The 25,186-nt window shown below is 37.7% G+C and overlaps 1 protein-coding gene across 1 annotated transcript in view; it reads left to right on the top strand.

Moving 5' to 3' along the window:
* Positions 1 to 25,186, top strand: part of USP34 (ubiquitin specific peptidase 34) — a 134,632-nt gene that overhangs the window by 30,746 nt on the left and 78,700 nt on the right. Inside the window, exons 6-13 of the mRNA XM_034060303.1 lie at positions 3,369 to 3,436; positions 10,384 to 10,576; positions 13,718 to 13,779; positions 21,306 to 21,387; positions 21,478 to 21,570; positions 23,716 to 23,841; positions 24,242 to 24,371; positions 24,961 to 24,993. Coding sequence (XP_033916194.1) covers positions 3,369 to 3,436; positions 10,384 to 10,576; positions 13,718 to 13,779; positions 21,306 to 21,387; positions 21,478 to 21,570; positions 23,716 to 23,841; positions 24,242 to 24,371; positions 24,961 to 24,993 — 787 coding nt within the window. The remainder of the gene's footprint in view (positions 1 to 3,368; positions 3,437 to 10,383; positions 10,577 to 13,717; positions 13,780 to 21,305; positions 21,388 to 21,477; positions 21,571 to 23,715; positions 23,842 to 24,241; positions 24,372 to 24,960; positions 24,994 to 25,186) is intronic.

Raw genomic sequence — 25,186 nt, 5'->3', positions numbered from 1 at the left:
CTGGCAAATCCATGTGAGTGAGAGGAAAACTGGTTTAAAAAGATTCCCATCTTTAGGTTTTTCCTGTCAGTTCACTACAGAATAAGGAAATGTTTTATGTGTAATGTGCTTTATTCAGCCATTTCCTACATTTTGATGTCACTCAGTAAACTTGCTAGCACTGCTTCTGGCATTCAGATGCAACAGGTTCATTAATTCCAAATGAGGCAGCTAATTTTTTTTTACTAAATACGTTTTACCTTACTGATATTAAAAAAGACAGAGTTTGCTCTCTCTCTATAATGGTGCATAAGCTTCTGATGTTGATGTAATATTTCTCTTTCCCCGTTTCTTTTCATATCATCTCATTCATACAACTTAGGTGAATATAAATAATGAATAAATGTTTTTTATTGCCTGTGAAGTGATACACGAGACTCCATTAAAACAAAGCCCTGTGTTTTTTTGTAGAGAAATATATTGGTGATCACAGTAAGAGCTCTGCAAACCTATCTTGGGTTTATCCCAATGCGTTTGACTTGATGAGGTTTCTAGATAGTGTGAGATTTAGGGATGACCCTGTCAGGAACAGCTCAGTGAACAGCTCTGCAGTGTCAACTCTTAACTAGTTCACAGTGTGTTGAGGCAGAACCATAGTGTATAGTAACTCTTAAGTACATTTTCACAGTTATACTAACTCTTGGGAATGGCAGTTAAGTAGCCATTATTGTAATGAATCCTAGAAATATCCGTGCTGGAATGTCAAGACTGTGAAATGAATGATTTGTTTAACCACTATCTTCAATGTTCCAAAAATGTTTTCAGAAAGGTTTTAGTGTGGCTGAACCTATCAATTTCTCATTCAAAAGTTAAGCTTACTAATAAGCTCCAGGAAATAGAACAGGTGAACAAGCTGGAAATAGTTAATTGTAAGTCAAAGAAATCATTTTCTATTAACCAGTAACATTCAACTTCAGTGGTGTGGAAAGCATCTGCTCTGTTTCTTCCACAAAGGAAGGTGAATATCTCATTAAGTGCACTCTACAGGTGTGTGTAAGAGAAGACCATTACCACAAAGCAGTGAAGCCTGTGGGGAGCTCAGCCACTTGTATGTGATTGCTGGTGTCTTCTTTGTATAGAGGACATTACAATTATTGAAAAGGTGTTTCCTTGAACTTTCATTTGAGTAAATGTCTTTGTCAGACAAACTTAACGTTTGTAGTAATAAAGCCAAAAAATATAATACAATGCAATTTACTTCACACAAGGAGCATGTGAAGTTGGCACACGCTTGTTTTTCTCCAGCTCAAGGCTCTGCAAGATGCTTTCTTAGCAGCCTGTATGGTGGCAGGACTGCCTGTTCCTTGTTAGGGTATCTTTGCTGTATTTTTTAGTTACATACTTGGATCCTTCTTTCTTCCCCTATTTCTTATTCTGCAATATTTACTCAGGCTAATTACCTCTTGTTGTTGGTCTTCTTAAAAGCAGATGCAGAGAAATCAGTGACCTACAGCTTGTTCTGTAGAGAATTTAAACCTCACTGGAAACCTGTCATTACTTCATTCCATCCCATTTCGGTTTTGTGGGTGCTGTGGAGGAATAACCGCCCTCTCAGCGGAGATGAATGAATTGAAATAATGCTGATGGTTTCCAGAATGTTGGTTTCATTTTACTGTATGAGGCTTCAAAACATAAGTCAGAAGTAAAACCTGTTGAGAGATGCACTCCCTTGTAGAAATTAAATACCTATGATAAAGAGCAAACCATACAAAACCCCAACAGCTCTGAAGATTGAGACCAGAACAGATGCAGGAAATACTTTGTCTTAAGAGCAGGGAGAGGCAAAAAGAAAGCATGTGAAAGGTGTGGATTTTTAATGTAATACTAATTATGTTATTTTAATGTGTTTTTATATGCTATTTTATGTCATTTTATTTAAATAGTTCAGTGTATTTATATTTAGGTTCATGGTGAAAATTACATTTTCATGTCTAACGTGTGAAATTATCCATTAATTCAATTCAGAGGATGAAGGTTGTATTATTAAATACAAGGGTACAGGTGAACAAAATGCCTTTAGAAGTTTGAATTAATACAAAATGAAAAATTACTATGAACCATGAAAGCTATACAAAAAAGATTATAAACCCATTTCCTCCTTTTATTTCACAGAGAAATGTATTTGCTTTTGTGCTTCATACTGTGTAGGAAAAAGAGCACATCGTGTCAAAAATCAAATTGTGTAAATACAATGGTATCTTTGTCATCCTTGCAGTTCATTGTCAAAATGTTACTTAATTCCTCTTTCTAGAAGCATCTTCGAGTTGCACCTTCTCTCTTTGGGGTGTTAGCACTTTTTTTCTTCTCGACACTGCCAATTGGATCAGAAGCTTACTCCAAATGCGTTCTGTTTTGCAATGTGAAGATTTGGCTGGTTTCTTTTCAAAGTATTGAAATTGAGTGAGAATTCAGTCCTTGGCCAGGATTTATTGCATCAGTTGCAGAGATTAAGCCATCCTTTTAAGAATAAACACAGAGATGTAAATTACCGTGACCGCTTTGAGTGACTGAGGGCGTTAGGTAGTCACCCGACTTGTGTGCACATGATTAAACTTACGTGGGTAGTAGTAACAGCTGCTAATGTTTCATCCACACTAGATCCCTTACCTGGCAAGTAGTTGTCTTTCTGTAACAGGTTTAACAGGCTCAGCATTCCTTTTTGAAATGCAGATGGAACTTGTAACTGCCTAAGTAGTTTGGTTGGTTGTCTTTTCCTCACAGCAGTGCTAAATAGCTGGTTCAGGGGGTTTTTTTGTCTGCATACATTTTCTGCTTCCATACAGTTCTGCAAAGGTGGTTAAAGGCAGACTGGTAAATATGAGAATGCAAATGTGGTAGTGAAAATAGTGTGCTTAACCACTGGTTATAAAACATTATTTTATAGGATATAGAAGGACTAAGAAGCAAAACAACACGAGTCAAATAATTTTACTTGATTTAGGAGAGATGTGCAAGGAACAGAAAGAGTGGAATCATTTTCTTGTAGGCTTTAAAAGCAAAAGGAAAAAGAAACCCCATGAGGCTGAGTAGCAGCTTTTTCTCCTGAAGAAACTACAGAAGATATGAAAATGAGACATCTGGGCAGTATGATTCTATTTCTACAAAGTTTCTGTTTTCCAATTGACTAGAAGGAAAGACATAACTCCTGTTGATAAGTCACCAAAGCATTTCTCAGACAGCAGTTTTGAAAGTTAAGAAGTGGAAAGAATTGAGATTGATTGAGAAACAACAACAAAGCCTTTTTTAAAGTGGGGTTGCACATGCAAATGTACCATTCTCATTAAATGTCATTAATGAATTTTTAATCTATTTATGTTTTTGCATTATAGATCAGAATATGGCTACACATCCCTGCTGTCATGCAGCACATTATACCCTTTAGGACTTACGTTATCAGGTAAATTTTTCTTTTTAAGAATTTTTCTTGTGGAACTGTTTGACAGCACCTATGAATAATTTTAGCTGATACACTTTTAATTGTTCAAGTTGTTGCTCCGACTGTACCGTGTCAACAAGGAGAGCGAAGGTAATGTGTAGATGTAGTTTGGGCAGCTCCTTACATCTATCTGATTTCAGTATCAATCAGATCAATCTTGTTAATGGCATTTTCAGTGTGACATCCAGCCCCATCCTGACATGTTGGGTCAGGTTCAATTGTATATGGTTTCACTTACTGCAGTATCTTCATAAAACTTTGCATTACATTCACAATGGGACAATGTAAGTAGAAGGGCAATATGTAGTCACTGAGATTTCATATACTGAGTTTTAACACTTCTTCACATTTTGATGTTCTGTATTTCCAGCTGGCAGGAACTGAAGTGTGATTAAAAGTCTATTCGCACTTTTATGTATCTAAATATATCCAGTCCCAAAGATCTTTATATCAAGCTGCCTATCATGAAAAATACTTTAAAATGAAAGTATTTGTAAAGATATTTCATTATATGAGCTATGTATTTTTATTGAATTTCTCAGGACAGTAGAAGAAATCCAGTGATTTCTGCTGATGAAATGATCTTGTGTATGTGTATCTGCCTGGAGGTGGAGGGATGTGGTCACACCTAATTCCCCTTCTGGTGGCCCCATGTTAAACATCTGGTGCACACAACCTAAAAGGCCACTGCTCTTGCATGGGCTCACAGCTCCTCCAAAGCTGTGGATTTCCTGTAACTGTAATGTTAGAAATGTGCTTTTATATTGGTTGTAGCTGACTTCCGTAATAGCAGTAAATGTGTCTTTATTGTCTTAACTATACCCTTATAAAATCAGACTTTAAACAAAAGTAATTACACTGGCAACAAAGAAGTGCATGGAACAAAGAGGCTCAAGAACTGTGTCTCATATTATAAAATGCTATGGTTTTAATTGTAAAGAATCTTGATTGTAAAAATTTAAGTACTGGTTTGGCTGTCAGTCTGTCTTGCTATATATGGTCTCTACTAAATGTTACCAGCAGAGAGTATTCTTTCATTAAAACATATCACTCTTGAGTTACAGGCCAGCCAAGTGCACTCTTTTAATGCTGATGTGTTATCTTTGAAATCTTATAAAGGTAATTATTAATCATGGAGCAGCCCAGGAAAGACAGGCAGAGGATCTTCAGGTTCTTGTCTCTGTACATATTCTGTTAATGATTGTTCCTGTACCTGGGAATTTGGGTCATGAGCCTTACCTGTCTCTTGCAGTGTATGGAAATTAAAGAGCATTGAAGGATCAACAATTAGAGATAGGCTGATAAGAAGAGGCTTGAGTGAGACAGAACAACACAACCTGCAGTCTTTGCTGTTAATCCTCACTTGCTTGTCAAACTCTAATTCTTGTCAAACTCTAATTCTTAAAGCATTTTCTATTGTATAACTGTAGATGTGATTACAGTCACTGGAATGAATAGATATTTTTTCCTGTGTTCTCTTCGTCTCTTCCTCTTTACCCATAGAATATTTGCATCTGATTTGAAATGCAATTTGTCAGCAGCTTGATGCCTGTTCTTAGCATTTACAATACATTCATGTCAGTCTGAACAGTAATATTGCTACAGGGTACATCTATGGAAAATGCTAGCAGTTCAGAGAAGGAAGGGAATGTTCTCCCAGTTTCCATTTTTTCCAACTGGATCCTGATGGGAGATCTGGGTTTTCTCAGCATCATGAAATCCAAAGCTTTTTTATGAAGATGCACATAGAGAATGAGACATGAAGCTTGCAGGCCATATAACAAAAATCATCTCTAGTGCTGTACCTATATATGGGACAGAAGATAACACAGATGCCTTTGGTGAAAGATGACTTCCTTGATGTATGCAGCTCACCCCATGTGGTTGTCAAGCTTACAGATCTTGTCTTAGCAGCTTGGGTCTCTAGGTCTCCATCTGCTTTTTACTTTAGTAAAAAGAAAAAGGCAAACATGATCCTGGGCACACAGCACAGCACCTTTGAGACAAATCCTGCCATTGCTTCTGCTGCTTGGGGAAGGTTTAATTCTAGAATGAGCTCTCGGTGCACTGTTAGTCCAAATTGCTGCTCGTGTAGATGCCTTGCGAGAACTGATCAGCATAAGCAGAGAAAGAGAGCACCTGACTGACATCTTAGCAGCATCTTTTGTCAGATGAGGTCATCCTTTATGTTCCTGTTCTGTGGTTATTTTTACTAGGAGCGGATAAAATGAAGAGCAGAGTGTGTATTTGGGTAGAGGAGCCCACTGCTGGAATTTGCAAAGATTATGGACACAATCCTGCCATTATTGCAGCTGCTAAGAAAAGTAGCAATAAGAAAAGACCAATACATGATATTTTCTGCTGGGGGAATGGAGCATTAGCATTCAGATCTTGCCTCTGAAGGGCCTATGTTTTTAAGCAGTTTAGGAAAGGAATAAAGGACCTGAATTAAAAATTGCCCCTTTTAATAAAGAAACAAAGTGGGTTTGACCCTTCTCAAGCTTTTATTGATCCTCAAATCTTAGAATTCTGCATTTCAAATTGCAACATTCTCATAGAAAAAAAGAATAGACTGATTGACAAGGTGACTCAAGAAAATAAGTCCTAACTTCCTGCAGTTATAAATGAGGGCAAGTTGTTGATGGTGCCTCTCAGTAAAGAGACATCGGTTCCATCTGACTTCTACCTCAGGATCTGAGATGAGCGATGCTCTGCATGGTTCCACGTACTGAATGCCTCAAGAGAGCAGTAGCTATAAACAGCAGTGTTTTGAGGGCAGTTTTTCTGCAGTGGCAGGACTGTTGATTGAAAGTGTCATGGGTAGTTCTGTCCTTTAGAAAGAAGAAGACTAGCAATGAAGCCCAGTTTTATGAGAAGAGATAAAATTGTATGTCTGATATTGTAAGTGCCTCTATAAACCATCGATAGTGCTGGATAGGATGAAGGAAAAGACCTAAAATTCTTCTTTCTTTGACAGCACAGATGGTATCACCTACTTAATGTTCCTGTGGTAAAATCCCATAGCCGTGTAGCATCAGCACTGACCAGTATCATAGTTCTGACCCTTTCTTCTCCCATCCCTTTTTCCTTTCTCCTGCTTCCAAATGAAGCTTGAGAGATTTTTCAGGAAGGATTCATGTCTCTGCCCCAGTTAGTGCTACTCCAGCACATGGAGAGGAAATTGCAGTGGCACTCACTCCTATGTTAGCCATGTAGTCTCAGCATAGGGCACGACCATAGCACTGGTATATGCAGAGGAAGTGGAAACTCCAGACTGTTAATCCATGATACTTCCTGTGGGATACAGAGATAGAGAACACGGCTTGAAGAATTCAAATTACTCTTCTGCTTAAAAATACTTTTCTTAAGAATTTGGGATTTATGGGAGTGCCCAAGACCACTCCTTGCTACTAAATATTGTGAAAAACACTTGTAATAAGCCTTGAAGTTTTCAATGGCAAGAAATACTGAACTCCTTCAAAAACCCGAACATTTATGCTGTAGATACAGTTAGGAGACAATGGCCAAGAGCTTAAGTGAATTCTTCCTATCACTGAGGAGCTCTGACTCATTCTGCTAGATATCCCTTTCTGCAGCTGTGCTCCAGAGGAGTCATATTAAGGGGAAAATGATTATTTCACACTCGAGTAGCTGAAGTCTTGGAGCATAAGGTGTGATTGTGAGCATTACATTAATGTGGAACTGCATGTTTAAAAGTGAACTCTCTCCCCAAATACAGCAACTTAAATAGCTTCAGTAGACTAAAACTGAGTTTTAAAGAAGATACTATGTATGTGTTGGTTAAATGTGGATAATATATACTCACTGATTATTCCAAGTGTGCCAAGCTGGCAGGACATGTTCTGTACAGATATAGGCTATCCTTTAAATATATTATAAAAAGAGGTATGTCTCTTTCCAAGAGTCTCATTTAGGCAAAAATTGTTCATTCATTCTTTAAAAACTTTGATGCTCATCAGAATCAAAAAGATAAAAATTTAGGTATAAAAAAATAATGCAGGACAGAATGGAAGCTATTATTAAGCCATTATATGAGTCAGTCACATTCACATTTATATACTATATACAGTTCTGATCGTTCCATGTCACAGAGGTAGTAACAGAACTACGTAGGTTGATAGTATGTTAACACAATACATTGATAGGAGGAGGGACATAGTCTAGGACTCTCTTCTTTTTGACAGGGAGATGGCTGTTACAGGAGTGAAGGCAATAAATATGGAATGATAATTCACAGGTTTTCAAAACCAAGACATGGAGAACATGCAAGACAACTGCCAGGTTGCAGACTTAAGAAACATGAAGGGAGATTGTTTTTCGTGCAGGCGTAATGGTGAAACTTAGGTTAATGAGAGCATAAAATATAGAGATAAATGAATTTACAGTACTAGGTAGGTGCATCCATTATTTTATATATGGGATAAGTCTTTCATCTGCTTTTAGACTGGCTAATAATAGCATTCTACTGGTAAAAGCATAAAGTAGACCCAGTGTACTGATACAGATGGGTTTAGGACACTGTATCCTTCCACAGTAAAAATGAGACTTGGCCTACTCTGACAGTTTCTATAGTTTTAATCCTGGTAGTAAAGATATGATCACATGTGATTTATGACCAGTGTAGTAATGCAAATAGATTTTCTTATGTAGATGCAGTTGCACTTGTAAAGACAAGTATAAAATCTTCTACATTGATACAGGGCCTGGGTAGAATAACCCGTTTCAGTTAAAAAAACCCTAGCATGCAGATGAATGAATTAAAAGTGCTTGACAAAGCAGGTTACGCTGTTGAAGTACTTCTGTAGCTGTGAAAATGCATCTACATGGTAGTTTCAGTTATTATAAAGTGGGTTTTCTTAAACACTGTCTCTTAATGATACTATAATACAACAGACATGACACAAGTCTGATTCAGGCTTGGAATAAATGTAAATGGGCTGAAAGAACCTTAAAAATGTGGTTGTAATATGAATTTGTGAAAGAAAGTAGGTTTAAACTGAGACGGTTGCGTTGAATAAGAAAGCTTTTGTTACATACACGAGGTCAGTATAGTTGCTTCACCAAACTTTGTAGTGGGAGGAAGATTTCAGATGAAGGTCCTGTTGCAGAAATCTAGTGAAACCACAAAAGCACCCTTGTTTCTGTATGTGTAGATATGTCCATTCCCACCGGGCTGTTGTGTACAATCGCTCTTTATCTGCTCTATGTAGGATGAGGAAACCCGTATCATTTATTTGAACAGCTTTGAGATCTTTAGCAGTCCTTCACAAAACACTGTTCCCTTCTTGTTGCTGCTTCTGCTTAGAAATCAGAGCACAGAAGCATGGCATTTTCTTGCCATCATCTTGTTTCTTGTGCTCCACCTGAGAAGTCAGATTTCACAGTTCATGATGCTGAAGGATCTCATTGCCTTGGCCTTCAGTGATCTTCTTGTGTTCTACTGTTACTTATCTGTTATTTCTATCGTAAATCTACAGTCTCTATTATTATTTGCACTGAAGTCTCTTTTCTGTTTGACAATGTTAAGTATCATTCAAGTGTGTTTATTTTATGGCCTCTGCATAAGAGCTGTGAAAAGGCCTCAATCTAAATAAGTATCAGGGCCTGTATTTTTGCTTTTTAAGAAAAATTTACTGATGTTTATATGATGTAAATGCAAAGGAATGGTGCATAAATCTAGTTAAGTGTACTTTAATATCTCTTGTGTTTCTTAAAAGATTCATGCATCTATTTGGCTGGTCTCCAAGGATAGATCCAGGCTTAGGCTGTCAAACAAACGGACTTTTAACACTTCTGTGTAGTTAAAGCTAGTTTGGATGTAGTTGAAACTTCAAAATGCTCAAGTACAGCAAGAAAAAACGATGCCAACCTTGTGTGCATGTCCCTTTCACTGGGCAATCTTTAATTCAAAGTCCTTAAGTCAAAATAAGCCCATGAAAGATTGTTTCTAAGCACTCTTCTCTTGTGCATTCGCTAAGAAGAAATCCTCAGCTGCATCAGTGTTTTGTATAGATGCTCTTGGTATGTCCTGATCTTGTAGTTGCTTAGGTAAGACCAAAGTTGGGCTAACTTCTGAAAGTTAGTGTTTATAAATTGTTATTATCATTAATAATTTTATTAATAATTGTTTTAAATGGATTGGGTTTTCTGCCTTCTGTTTGAAGAGCCTACTTGTATTGCGACTCATTGCGCAGGTTTAGATGACTTTTTATGATGAACCTGTTGTATGCATTGTATCAGAGTGTGATTGCACAATGTTAATGTTTTTCTGTTCTGGGTCTGAGACCACAGACAGGGATATATTGAACTTGAGAGTATCCTCACTGTCAGAGCATGCTGTTTGTGATCCACTATTTCCAGAAATTCACTTTTAAAGTGTATTAATATCACAGACTGGTTTGGGTTGGAAGGGACCTTAAAGCTCTCCCAGTTCCAGCCCCTGCCACGGGCAGGGACACCTTCCACTAGAGCAGCTTGCTCCAAGGCCCATCCAGCCTGGCCTGTTTAAGCAGATTGTGACACTTCAGTTTTAAATAAAACAAATAAACATGATGCAGCTACCCAGAGAAGGCACCTTCCCATGAAACAGATGCGAAGGTTAGGGTTCCAGCTTCCATTTCTGAAGAACTGCATGGGTTTCTGTCATTTTGTGGAATGAAAGAAAGCTGAAGATTTAAAAATAAGTAATTTATTTACTTTCTAAAATATTATGTGTAATTCTGGTTTTCCTCTTTGTTTTTGTTGCCAACTTTTGATTGTGGTTTATTAAGGCTTAGTTCCCTTACAGCTATTGGAAATATCTATTTGCTCTAATCGAGAAAGTGTTCCAGGAATGTTCTTGTTTGAATCATACTCTTTTTTCCCTTCCATTTTGTAATTTATTCCAGGTATTTATGTAAACTGTCAGACCAGGAGTTGCGACAGAGTGCAGCCCGGAACATGGCAGATTTAATGTGGAGCACAGTTAAAGAGCCATTGGATACAGCCTTGTGTTTTGATAAAGAAAGTCTCGATCTTGCGTTCAAGTACTTTATGTCTCCGACTCTGACAATGAGATTGGCTGGGCTGAGTCAAATAACAGTAAGGATGTTTTAAAAACCTAAATCATACTTAGGAGAAAAATGTTTCCTTTTGTGTTTTATGAGTTACAGACTTGTTTTGGGGCTCTTGTAATATGTGAAAATGCAGAATCCTCTTGTATCTGCAGTCTTAGGAAATTATAGCCATGGTTGCGAATATAAGATTCGCTGAGAGAGCTCCAAGTGATGGTTATGTTCAGCAGCATATGGAATGGAACTGTTGCACATTTCCTGAGCAAATTACCATGCTAAAAAACCCTCTTAGAACCGTGTTTTGTGACAGCTATGTTGAAATCAAGTCCCTTGACATCGTTATATTTGTTGTTTACACAGGCTTTCAATCTGTTTTCATCTTTACCTTTGCAGTGTCTTGCCTCTACTATAATTAGCTGCTTCTTTATATTGTACATACCTCTTTCTCCTGTTTGTTTAGTATAGTCTGTTTCTCAAGAGAGAGCATTTTTGCATTAATTAGCAGAAGACTGGAGAGGTAAATATATATAGCATCAAATAGAAATAGATAAAAACCAAAACCCCACTTCTCCTTTTCCTATAGAAATTCTCCACATTGCACCACCAGTCCAGCTCTGTTATGCATCCTCCAAAAGACTGAAAATAAGAATCCACCAATTTGGGTTTTTTTTCAGGCATGTAGTTCATTTAGGCCTGGGAAATTGTGTCATTTTATGTAGTTCTGTGTTTTGACCTGTCATGATTGATAAATCTGACTGTAAAAGCGAGATTTTAATAACAGGACATGTATTACCAGAAGCAAAATTTTGCACCCTCACAGTACAGAACTTCTTCCTTATACCTGACCTGAACTTCCCCTGTTTCAGTTTGAACCCATCACTCCCTGTCCTATCACTACAGTCCCTGATGAAGAGTTCCTCTCCAGCATCCCTGTAGCTCCCTTCAGACACTGAAAGCTGCTCTGAGGTCTGCATGCAGCTTCTCTTCTCCAGGCTGAACAGCCCCAGCTTTCTCAGCCTGAAGCTTTATTTTTTGTTGTTACCTTGTTTCACTTTGATTTTATCTCCCAATCATCTGTTGAAGTGGTTCAGCTCCAAAACACATTCTTCTGTCTCTCCTGGTCCCTCACAAATAGGATTCTCTGTTTTCCTGTCCTTCCAGTTACAGATAAACTGAAGTATGTGGAAATGAGTACTCAACTGATGTGGCCGTCCTTCCTGTTTCAGTTTTTCAACCCCTTTTTATCTGGTTTTATGCATTAATGAAAATGCAACCTTGTTGGGTGTTTTCTGAGCAAATTCAGTGGAAAACTTGAACAGTGCACATTTCATGGTATCACAGGCTGGTTTGGGTTGGAAAGGAGCTTAAAGCTCATCTGGTCCCAACGCCCTGCCACAGACAGGGACACCTCACACTAGAGCAGCTGCTTCAAGCCCCTGTGTCCAACCTGGCCTTGAGCACTGCCAGGGATGGGGCAGCCACAGCTTCTCTGGGCACCCTGTGCCAGCACCTCAGCAGGGAAGAGCTTCTGCCTTATATCTAATCTAAATCTACCTTCTCTTCCTGCATTGGTTTCCTATGTATAAGGTTTAATTACCTTTGATGCCTGAGTCTTCAGACAAGGTTAGCTGGGAAGATGCCTTTTAATTCTCACCTTCCTTTGCTGAAAACTTCATATCTGTGTTGACTTCATAATTAACACATTTGTGTTACATTAATCAAGTACAGGCATCTTTAGCTCCTTTAATGTTTTATATATATAAAAACATTGTAAAAGTATTTTATTGGCTTTGGCATTTCACAGTAAAGAAACATGAAGTGAAGGAAATTGTTAGGAGCTGAGTGACAATAATGTGGTGCAACACCATCCCAAATGTATTTTGTTTTGCAAGGTTGTGCCAGAATTCTACAACTTTAGTTGAAATTACTGTGAAAACTGTTTCAGAATTCCAATATCAAAAAGAACACCTTTTGCAAAATTGCTTTGGATAAGGATTTCAGATGGGATATTTGGATCAAAGTGTGCCCATGGATTTAAAACTGAGGATAGATGCAGTTCAATACTCTTGCACTCTTAGACCCCTTTCAAAGCAGTCTTGGTTGGGGCACAAGTCTTCAGAAAAGCCAGTGAACTCTCACTTCTTCATTTGACCCAATTTTAACAGCTTATAATGATTTCTTCATGAAGTTCTGTTCACATGTTTTTCCACTCCTAAATAGGCTTCATTTGAAGTATCTATTAATAACTTATCTATTAATAATTGTATAACCAGGCTCTCATCTCTCACTAATTTCTTCAAAACCACTTTTTCCCCTGAAATCTGTTGAGATCAGACATGAATAAATCTCTGTGTAAAGGCTGCAGGACATTAGCTGTCACCCAGATTGGAGAATGCATGTACCAGGCTTGTTTCAAGAAAATAAAGTGTAAATATTTTGATAAAGATAAGCAACAAGTTGAATTGGAATGTCAAAAATTCCCATCACTTTGTCTTTAGTATATTTGCAAGCAAGATGAGAAGTAAGTTTTATTGCTTAGTTTTAAATGGTTAAAAACCTATTATGTACAGGTAAAGAACTGGGCGCAAAGCCACCTCTGTATCTGGAAAGTTGATGCTGAGGAAAAGGGTGGTAAAGAGATGGAAACCTTTAACAGGCTTTCTGTTTTGCTGAGATATCTTGAATTTATCAGTCCATACACCTTTGAAAGCTTCATTTCATATAAAAATACATGATTTTCACTCTCCACTTTTGCGGACTTTCACACTGATAATGTGACAAAAGAAATCTTTGCTGTTGTAGTAAACGTTTATAGTAATGGGGAGATTCATCCTAAGACATCAGTTTCCAGACTGTGCATTTCATTCCTCATGAAAACCTGGGTGCAAAGGGACTGCCTCACACCTTGCTTTGATTTCTGGAGTGGGTGGAGTTTTGTAACATCATTTAATTACTTTAGTGAAAGAAAGGTCAATTAAAAAGGAAAAGTGATGCCTCTTGCTGCTGGAATGCCTGTTCAAAGTTTTGTCAAAGCAACGTATTTAAAAGCATTGAAAGTACTGGAAGGAATTGTTTACAGTCACTGATAACTGTTTATAAATGTAAGAAAGCTACCTCACAAGATGTCTAGACAAAATGTTAACTTTCTTCTTCCTTTTTCTAACTGTAGAACCAACTTCATACCTTCAATGATGTGTGTAATAATGAGTCATTAGTTTCAGACACAGAAACGTAAGTAGGCACATTACTATGAATACTTTCAGTGTGCTATATGATTGCGGTTCTCCTGTATTGTTGTTGTGGATTATACACAGTGGGGAGTGGTGCTAATCTGAGGCATTTATTAGAAATATTCTAAGCAGGGCTTTAATAAATGGTTTTAAGTGGTAATGTTGTTAATATTTCTAAATGTCTCTGGTTTTTGTACGGGCATAAAGCATAAAAGTCAAGGTAGCCTTTAGAAAAAAGCAGATGCTGAAGTAATAAGTACCTGTAACAGGCCATTATCTCCATTGTGATGTATAAATAAGAGCCAGCTAATTCATATCCAAGTACTATTTTTGCCATATTCTTATTTTTCTTTATTACTTAGTTAACAAAACTCGTGCCAGCACTGGCTCTCAGCCTTGTTATTAGTTTTCCACTGAGTCTGTGAGCCTGTTCTAGCTATTGGTTTTCTTCAAAGTCCTTATTTGTGTATTTCAGGTGTGTTTAACAGTTCTAAGAGGGACTCCCATAATCTTTGTGAAGATTCATGTGTGGGATTGTATTCCAATGAGGAAGTGTACTAATTTTTATAGTAACTGTAATCTTACTGTTAGAACCCTACAAATTAGGCCAAAGTGTATCTTTCAGTAGCTGAAATAACTGTTCTTTGGAAATCATAGGCAAAGTAGGTAAAATCTAGGATATTACTTGTGAAATACTCTTTATGTTTATCTTGGGGGTTGTATCCATGTGTGGATCTGTCTCACTACAGACACACTCCACTGTCCTTTGCTCATCAATGAGAAGTCTGTTGCAGCAGCAGTTGGCTTGCTTTTTTATCTGGGTATTTTTATTATAGCTGGATTTATTTGCACACCTGCTCATTGAAATCTGGCAGCAGTCAGGACCACAACCCTGCAGATTTCATGGCAATAACTTGAATACTTGAAGTGAAATTTAGAGGACTAGGTCAACAAGACAACTTTGTCTTGTCCTTTGTTGCTAAATCAATAGGTGAACGTGAATCTGTGCTATCTATTTATTGCAAAGCAAGTTTTGATACATAGTGCCAGGAAAAAATAAGGTGTTATTATTAACTATGCCATAAGTATCTTACTATGATCTGATGAGACCAGAATGTCATGTCATTAAGCTCATATACATGTCAAAACATTTTCATTACTGTAATGAATGTAATCATACGTGTATTACTTTAATATATACATAAGATTATTATTTATTATCTTATTTATATTATCTTATGTATTTTGTGGCCTAGGAGAGGTGTTGGGTTTTTTCCAAAGCTTCTAGTTCTGTAGCAGTGGAAGTACATACTACAGGAGTATAACACCTTGGGTATATGAGGTGGTTTTTATTGGCTGGGGTATTTTCAATGTTGTACTGACAGTTTATGGTGTATCCTTACACTGGGACTGCCAAACCTCAGTTTTACCCATTTTTTCTCTTCCTTCCTTCTCGTTGAGTATCTGAAACTGAGGTGTTTCTTGGTTAGTTCATCTTCTGAAACATACTGTGAATGGAATAATTTGTAACGAGTAGTAACTAATTAAAGAACATTAACAAGAAGTTATTCCACCAGTTAAACCTATTAAAAAGCTGTTTGATTTTCTGTCTCAAATGTGAAAAAGGAAACTTATCAAGAAGGGGAAGAGGAGGCTGCTGAAATTTCCCTGCAGAAGAGCAGATGTACTGTGCAGGAGCATCAGTTATTTTAAAGCTGAAGGAAATTGTCAAATTCTCATTTGGGCTATTACTTTCTTGGCAAGGGCATCTGTAAACAGGCTGTCATTTGAAAGGAATGCAGCATGAACAGAAGACCTTCTTTTCCACTTTTGTAGCACGTGGCTTTTTTAAATGTGAATTCCAGTCATTCTGGTGTTCTACCTGAAAAGCTGGGTACAAATCAGTATTGAGTATTGCTGCTCACCTTCAGATGTCTTTTGGAATCACTGATTTCTTCCAGCCAAATCATGAGGAATGGCTGGTGCAGAAGGATGGGGAAAACATCTCACTTCTACAGTTTGTTCAGTACAGAGCTTCCCTCTCATTAAAGACTCTGTTCATGAGGAATTTTTGGATGAGAAGGCATTTACGGAGTTGGCAGTGGTTGAATGAGCAGCAAAAGGGAAGCTTTTCATTCCTGTTTTCTTTCCTTAGAGGAGAAAGGAAGTCTAAGATTTATTATGTACCTTTGTAGCCTCTGCAGATTTATCAAAGGAAGATGTTATGCACTATGCCTGGTCATCCCCATTATGTGTTTTGACTTTTCCAGATGCATTTGGAACTGTCAACCTTTGGGATTTCTCCTTCTGTATCTTGATAAGGTGGGTTTGCGGGAGGTATCTTCTCTTTTTAAGAAAGAGCTATCAGTTCTAGTTCTTCCCTTTTGTTTGGGAGAATCATCAGGATTTTGCAGCAAGGATTTTGCAAGAGGAGCCTCCAGCCTTTATCTGTATGGTTGCAAATTTTTTTCCAGGGTAAGATAAGCTAAAGCATCTTTTTTTGGCTAGGAAGTCGCTGGATTTCACAATTTGCACTTGAAAACAGCAGAAAGCCAAGGGAGAGAAATCTGTTTTCTCTCCGTAGGTATTTGTATGTCTTTTTAGCTTTAGTTTACTTGACTGTCTTCTCTAGGGTGTGTGGTGACTGAGGACATGTATTGTCAGGACATGTGCAGTGTCTCAGTGACTCAACTTCATAATACCCCTCAGAGAGATACTTTTAATTTAGCTGTTCCTGGCTCTTAAGATAGAATCAAATTCTTTGCAATCTAAGGTAGTGAAGAATATGAAATCTATTGAAGCTAAAAATAACAGGACTGAATAGAAGAGTCTTCAAGTCTTTGATTAGTGATTCCTCAAACGAGTTTGCTGATGTTGGTTAGTGAAAACCGATCATGTCTTTCAGGGACAGAAAGATGTTTTTCTGCTGTTTGGACCACAAGAGGAAAAACTTGTTTTTTCCTTAAAGAGGACACCACCAGCTGGTGGAAATAACACATGTAAAGAGATATTTGTTTTGCTCCTCAAGTGGAAGGCAGCCAAGAACTTGAGTTTCAGGTTTCAGGTTGGTGCTGCCATGACCTCCTGCCTCACTTACAAAACTCCATTACCCTCCCTTAAAAATCTCCTTACAGAGCCATTTCAGGTGTGCAGAATCCCTGTGAACAGAAAGGTCTGGATTATTTCTTCTCCTTTATTTTCCCTCTCTTATTGATTGGGATATTAATCTGCAAGTTTTGTATTGCTTTTTCTGTTCTCTTAGCTTATGCTAACTCTTGCTTTCTCAATTATTTGTCTAAGCTCACCAACTGAATTAATGGCAACGTCGTTTAAATGCCTCTTCCCGTCTCCTATTCCCCATTCCAAGGATCTTCTCAGCTTTTCTTTGAAAACAAATAGTGAAGTTTTTCACCCAGCTCACTGATGTTTCTGGCTAATGGCAGAAACCTTTCTAGTGGCACACACAGTGGTTTAATAAATACTCTGGATGATGTCAGAGTGGTGGTTTCGGAGCCTGCAAAGCATCACATAAAATGGATGCTCACAAAAACGTGTGCTTGAATGTGTGTTTGGAGGGTGTCTGCTTTATCCTCTTCACATTTCTGAGCCTAAATAGTTGAGATCAGTATTCTACATCTGTTGTTGTGTTGTAGATGCTATTTCAGTGATTTTGTCTTCATCCCTTGCAAGCTGCTCGTTCTATTGCTACATCTTTCCTGTTGAGGTTTTACATGATATTTTTCAGTGACGTTACTGACTTGCTGTTGTATTTCATCCAGCTTTGTAGCTGTGTGGTGAATTGTGTTGGGAATTGTCTGGCTGGATAAATAAGGTTTTCTCTCTGGGGAGGCTTATTTTGATGTGGGATTTGTTCCTGAATCTGGGTTATCATGTGGCTACCAAGTATTGCACCACAGCCTCAGATTAAAGTGTTTCTAGGACTTTAACCCAGTGCTCCTACAGAGAAGCATGATCTGACCTATGAGGAGAATGCATAAACTGTACTTCCCTTCCGGATAGTTTTATTTACAATAACAAACCAAACTCAAGCTGTGGTACTCGCCTTTTGTAAGTACAGTGCACAAACATCAGGTTATATCACAGCTGCATAGCTGCCGTTCTCTTCCCTGCAGACTCGTGGAGTGCCTGGGGAAACTAATGTCAGAAGTGCTTGAATTTCATTTCTTGGAAGTATACCAGTTATTTTTGACAGATATGAACTGTCAGTGAACTTAGATTAAAAGTGTAAGGAGAAATTAAGTCTAGAGATCATCTAGCCCAATATGTTGTAGAGATTTCCAGTGTGAGAAAGATTTAGAGCCAACTAAACCAGAGTAGATACTGCTTTTGCTTTTTCATTCTCTTCTCCTCCTCCCTCACCCACAACACAGACCCAGAGAGAGTATCAGGTTCTTTAAATGACTTGTCCCTTGCTATCCCAATTACCAAAGCCATGAAAAATAGCTAATACGTGTTATTACCAAGGTGAATGTTATTACTACTAAGGTCCCTATGACGTAGATACCTAATTTGTAAAGCCATTCTTTCTACAGCTGCATTCATGTTAGAGGGAAAAGCATATCTATGCTTTGATCATAATGCATGTTTTTCACTCTGTTTCCTTCTTGAAATGGAAGTGTTCAGGAAGTAAGTCAGACATCCTTCATTTGTACTGAAATCTGCTTTCCTTGGTGAATCCTTGAATCTGCTGTCATAATTTCTTTGTATATCAGAAAGCAAAACACTTGGTGCTGGTAGTAATGTTGTCCTTTCAAAAGGCAGTATATATAGTGATGGGTGTGCCTTCAGCAGAACCTTCTGGGAGGAACAGTTCTCTCTGGGAAACACAAAGGCAGCATTCTGCCTTTCACCACAAGGACCCTCTTGTTTTTGGTCATCCTCAACAAATCCATATCAAATGAATGTTTACCTTCAGAAATCTGAGATGTCATTTTATCACAGTTGAGCTCACCAGTAGGATAAAGAGGTTTTTACTGCTGAGAATACATCCATTAAAAAAAGGCAGTCCTGCAAAAGAATAATCCATTATTTCTCAGAAGAAAAATGTTGCAGATTAGAGATAGAGAACTGCCATACTGGTTCAATACAATGTGAAGGAACATGCTCTCTAAGGGAGGTTTTGTTCTTTCCTTTAGAGTAGCTAAAATGCAACATATGACTCTGTATACAATGTCTAATGGACATTGTGATGCTAGCAGAAGTACTTGGTTTAAGGAGACGCACTGAGGAGCATGTCCTTTCATATTAACATCACCTAGTGAATCTAGCTGTGTTTAGCTGGGATTCAGTCTGAAAGCTACAGGTTTAAAAACTGAGATCCAAGAAGAAATTAAATGGTCCTGGAACAAAATGACCTCCACTGACTTATGGTTCTGGTATTAAGGCTTTTACCTCTCACAGAGGACCGTATGCAATGATTTTCTTCACATTTCATAACCAGGAGTACATCCATTCAGGCCTCCTGCATCTAATGTATGTATGATCACTCATGTCACCAGATCCATCTACCTTCTATACATTCAAAATACAAGCTATGAGGCTTTCTGCTTTTATTTCAGTCATGTAGCAGGAGCACTTGTGCCCACAGCAAGGAGAAGCACTGCACAGCAGTGGAGAAGGAGCTGAACAAACTGTTAAGTTCAAGGAACTCATTTTACAGGATGCATTCAGTTTTCAGTGTGAGTTGGGCACCTGTGATTTAAGGTGAATTTGTAATACCAGGTCTGCCAGCTCCCTGACAAAATGAACAGTAACAGTGCTATAGCCTCTTGAGCACCATCTCCATGGGCAATGCTACTGTGGGCATTGGGTTTGACAGCGTGGAGGCAGGTGGATAAGGGCATATTTTAGAGCCATACTTGTAGCATGTATTCAAAGGAGTAAGAAGTTCCTTTAGCTGTAATATCTGCAGAGCCGCAGCTTGAGTGTGGAAAGGCCTTACTTCAGTTTTTGTTAGACAGAAATGGAAGCCCTAAAGGAGTCTGTAATGTCCATGCTCCAAAGTTTGATCTGGGGTGGACATCTCTGGGGTGTTGTGGTGGTTGGATGTTGGTTTGGTTTTGAAACGAGGCTGTAGGAACTAAGTAGACTTGGATTTCATAGAACAGATCTGGCTTATCTTTGTCATCCCTCTTTGAGCAGATACCCTAAGAAACTGACTTTGCAGTATAAGAACTAATTTACTAGTAAGCCATAAGTGATACTATTGGTAAATTATTGTACTTTGCAAGCCAGTTATTACTTAAATATTAGGAGACATTATCTTTTTTGAACAATATAAGAATATTTGATTCCTGATATCCTGTAATTAGACTAGAGGATGACAAGATAGGAATGGTGTTAAGAGGTTCTTTGCTCCTTGAGTTCATCCATATGGATCAGGCAGTTCAAGACAACTGAAGAACTGGCAGCAAACCCCAGGAAAGTGAATCCAGTTTGGAAAACCTAAAAAGCATCTCTTTTTTCCTAATGATTCTTGTTCTCTTATTGCAAATGATCCAAGATTGGCAATCCTGGAATTTTAACAGTGACCATAAATGTGACACAGAATCACAGAATGGTTTGGGTTGGAAGAGACCTTAAAAGACCATCTAGTTCCAATAGCAGCAGTAAAAATACTTCTTCCTGTAGTCCTCCAAGACACTTGCTCCCTCCCATCCTCTCCTCCTTGGGAAACAGAGTGCTTTTATTCCAGGACCATTTAAACTGCAGGCTGTGCTTTAAATACTGTGATGTCCTCTAACTGCTTCTGGTGCCAAAATCTGGATAAACAAACCTTTGCTTGAAAGGAAGGAATAAAAAGGAGCTTATGCACTAGTTTCCAGACAGGGCAGTCCTTTCTGGAAGATCAGCTTTTGTTGTGGAAAATTTGGATTCCTTGTCCTGTTCTGTTGGAATGTTTGCTTATGGATTGGCAGTGGGTAAAGTTCCCTCTTCTTGTGGATGAAACAAAATGAGTTTTGAAGTATCTTTATGCTACATGTGTGTAAGTATGACCATGTAAAACATAGGGGTTTAAAGCTACATGAGCTGCTCTTTATGCAGGAGAATCTAAAAGTATTTCAGTGGGTTTCTTTAAAAACTGATTTCCAGCACTCTCACCTTTAGCTGCATTTGTGAACTCAATAGTTCTGGAATTCCATCATAAACTTGGGTTAAACAGCAGTGTTTATCAAAATCTTACCTATGAGGACTTTGGAAGTGGTCTGTTGAACTCTATTAATGGATAGAGTTGTTGGTTACAGGTTTGCTAATGATCCAGATGGGTGAGTGGGAAATGTTGATGTTTGGCATTAGTCTTCCAGCTAAATTAAAAAATAGAGGAATAATTTTCTTCTTACCTGAATGAATTACCATTGACTCTGCTTTGTATTCAACCAAGTTTTCCTATGCTTACTACAATTACAGGTATGAATTTAAAAGGCATGCTGTGCTGGGCCGGATCCGGCACAGTGTGTATATTGTAGGCAGATAATTTCACATGTTCCCACTATTTTTCCTCTCTAGGTCAATTGCAAAAGAGCTTGCAGACTGGCTTATCAGCAACAATGTAGTTGAGCACATTTTTGGACCAAATTTACACATTGAGGTTTGTGTAAAATTGCTATTTTTAGTATAAACCTGGAGGAGTAACTAATTGTTCTAGTAAACCTTTCCTCAATATGTTCTCACTTTGCAGATCATCAAACAGTGCCAAGTGATCCTGAATTTTCTTGCAGCAGAAGGGAGACTTAGTACTCAACATATAGACTGTATTTGGGCTGCGGCACAGGTAGCTATAAAACTGTCATGATTGCAGGAGTGATAAAAACTCCAAATAGAAAACGTCAAGTTGGTTTTGGCTTAGATTTTTAAAGTTCAGTTCCTTTCTTCTTCTTGTCCAAGTGTTTTGCTGACCAGAACTGTAAGTTAGGTAACTGCCACAGTTACTGGGATTTTACTAGATGCAAAAATCCACCTAGGCTACTTTTATACAGGAGGAAAAAAAGGCAGTTGTATAGCAAGGACATAGTATTTGCACTAAGAATGGGAATAAAGATTGTAGGGTAGATGTAATATTTTTACTGTTGTGCTAAATCGCCTTGCTCCTATGTATTGTAACTGCCATTTCTGATACTCCTGGTGGGTACAATCAGGTGACAGTTGTGGCAGTGAAGTTTACAGCTGTGCTACAGTGCTGGTGTTAAAGTGTATAGAAGGTACTGAGGTTTTATTTTTAGCTTGGTAAACCTGGAAACTCTTTTTTCCTTCAGGAAGATGTATTTGTTTGTTACTTCTCAGGGATGGGTATGCTTTTTATTTGAGGTTGTGAAATGTTTTATTTAGGGGCTTTGAAGGCAGGAGACATTTTGATTTCCTGTTGTGGAAACTGTTGTTCTGTGGTTTCAGTCTGCTTTTATTATTGAAAAAAGCCACTCAACAAACAAACAAATCCCAGAAAAAATCCCCCAAGGTTTCAGTGTCAATTTCCCTGAAAAATACACTCAAGATGAAGGTCAGAGAAATGAAATTGATCTTTTGAACAGGTACAGAGAGAACACTTTTATACAGGTTAGCATTTGAAGGGGTTTTTTATGTGCTCAGTATTTCTCTGTGATTTGTCTCAGTCAAATACTACTGTACACACATGCTGAACCCTCTGTATTCCATTGTCATTATAACATGCAGCTGCTCCCTGTAACAGCATTCCCTCTTAAAAGGCTCCAACAATTCTCTTTATCAAAGTAATTAATAATTATTTATTACACTTATACTTTTAAAGCAGTATTTTACCTTCCTTAATGTTTTCACACTTACAGTAACTCACACTAGTATTAGACATCTGGGTTTTTTCTTTCACCCTATAATTGAATATAGTTATCCAAATGAGCTACTTCTTTTACAGTTCACAAGTTCATTTTGACATACTGTTATATTCAATATATATATTAGATATCAGAATGAAGTATGTTCTAATCACTTCCTCTAAAAGGTTTAAACCTCTGAGGTTGTTTAAAATGCACCTTTGGACTAAAAGAATAGAAGACCTTAAAAAATACATTTTCCATGATTTAAACTAACTTCTGGGCAAAAATTTATCTTCTCTGAATTGAAGCAGGTATCTCAAGGTGTTTAGATGGATCCTTGTATAGAATCCACATAATTTCAGTCCACTTTGAATCCTGCGAAAGGCAGCCTGTACCCCATTAACTGCTGACACATATTTTATATGCTAGGAAGGCAAAATAAATAATGACAAAACCCACCCTTTTGAGGTACATTCGTGATAACCAACATTAAAGATGTTTTTTCTGTAAGATCCTCTAACTGTCATTTGGGTTTTGAATACCAGCATCCTTACAGGCATCATGAAACCCTTTGAATGACTATGAAGAACAGCATTTAACCTAAGAGGAAACATCTAGGAGCACTGTCACTTTAATGTGTAAATAGAGTGTACTCTGAGCTAAACACATTGTCATGTTTCTTGACATCCATTACTGGAAAAACAAAAGAATTACAAATAATCCTCACACAGTTCACACAGTCTGTTCTCTCAGTCTCACATTAGCCTGTAATGTCTTCAAGTTGTATTTACCACCTCATTGCAAGCATTATTTCCTTCAAGCTTTAGCATATACACTATATTGTAGAAGTTCTATTGAAGTTAAAAGCCAGTTGTTCATTTCACTGTATCTCTTAGAACTGGAACAAAGGAAGACACTGTCACATTTGGTTTCACTGAACTTTATATGTTTTACAACATAAAAACTAAGTTTATTCAGAATTATAAGGCTGATGTAGTTCGGGATTATTGGACAAATGCGTCCTGAGAATTTGTGCAAATATGTTGTTTAATAATTAATTTTATCAATCTTTGAATTATTTTTGTGTTCATTTTGCTGTTCCTGTTACCTTCTCTGTTTGTGCTTTGTAGCTAAAGCATTGCAGTCGTTACATACATGACTTGTTTCCTTCCTTGATCAAAAACTTGGACCCTGTCCCACTTAGACATCTTCTTAACCTTGTCTCAACTCTTCATCCAAGTGCTCACACGGAACAGGTAAAGACAAGACAAACAAAATCACTGGAACAATCACTGTTAGTATATTAGACAAGCATGGATTTGTCTTTGTGCTTCTAAGGGAGTGCATGCAAAAGTAATACTCACTAATGCATAAGGGGGAAACTGTATGAGTAAAATCATGTTTCTTCAAGTAGGCCTTTTCTGGCTTCTGGATGATAATGTTTCTGAGAGATTTTTGAAGACTGCATAAGCACTGATAGAAGATTTTAACTATGTCTCAAGTCAGAAAGTGTTTCACACTTGATTTTGTGCATTCATTTATTCTGATGAGTTTTATGTTGGTGAACTGTAGTATTGCCATATAGAAAAATAAGTAGATTTTTGCAAACGGAACCTACTGCTTCTTAATGGCACTGTTACCTGTTTCTGTTTCTAGACCTTGTATTTGGCCTCAATGCTTATAAAAGCACTGTGGAATAATGCACTAGCAGCTAAGGCTCAGCTGTCAAAACAAAGCTCTTTTGCATCTTTACTGAGTACCAATCTACCCATGGGAAACAAAAAAGGTACGTGGTTTTCCAATAGATCCAGTAGTTAAATGTTTAATTTTCCTAGTCTCCTGGTTGCCTTTGGACCAAAAGGATGTTTAGAACTTTTTACTTGAAGTATTTTTAAGCATGTCATGCTGACATTTTTCAAGCAGAAGTTGAGGATAAAGACAAAAGCATTAAAGCTTTGGGAGCCCATTTGGAAAGCTTTCTATTTCCAATCAATTCTGTTTGTATATCTAAAGTAGCATGTATTTTTGTATTACTTTTTTTCTTTTTGAATTCAGAGGATGGTCCATAACTCACATTTAACTTTTCTTCTTCTGCTGAACATGTGTAACTTGCATAGCTCCATAAAATCTTACAAAGGTTTCTCTAATTTTTACCTAGTTTTTTATATTCCATGCTATTTCTGGGGTTTTTTGGCTTTTGTTTTTCCTTGGCTGTGTATTTCCCCACAGTCAGTGCTAAAGATGCTGCTGAGCCATTTTACTGTAGTTTCCCTTTCTTTTCCTACTGCTGATTTTTATGAATCGTGGACAACTATATGCTGACAAAAAAGATTTTTAGTCACTTATTTTTCCATCCTGCTTTTTTCCTTCAGAAGAAGAGGAGCTCAGAAGAGCAGCCCCCTCACCTTGTAAGTATAGTTCTAGAAGCACACCACAATCTGATGCATTTGATACTACAGTGGTTTTCTACAGCTGTGGAATCTTAGAGGAAGAACTGGTAGAAGTTTGAAGTTACACTTTTATGGGAGGTCAAATGAAACTTACATTTAATGTAGAATGTAGGATATACATATATCTGTGCTGTGTACTGGCAAGAAGAGA

This window comes from Melopsittacus undulatus, chromosome 3 (genome assembly GCF_012275295.1).
Source record: "Melopsittacus undulatus isolate bMelUnd1 chromosome 3, bMelUnd1.mat.Z, whole genome shotgun sequence".
Classification (NCBI taxonomy): Eukaryota; Metazoa; Chordata; class Aves; order Psittaciformes; family Psittaculidae; genus Melopsittacus; species Melopsittacus undulatus.
The sequence above is the reverse complement of the archived record's forward strand: the minus strand, read 5'-3'. Positions and strand labels throughout refer to the sequence as shown.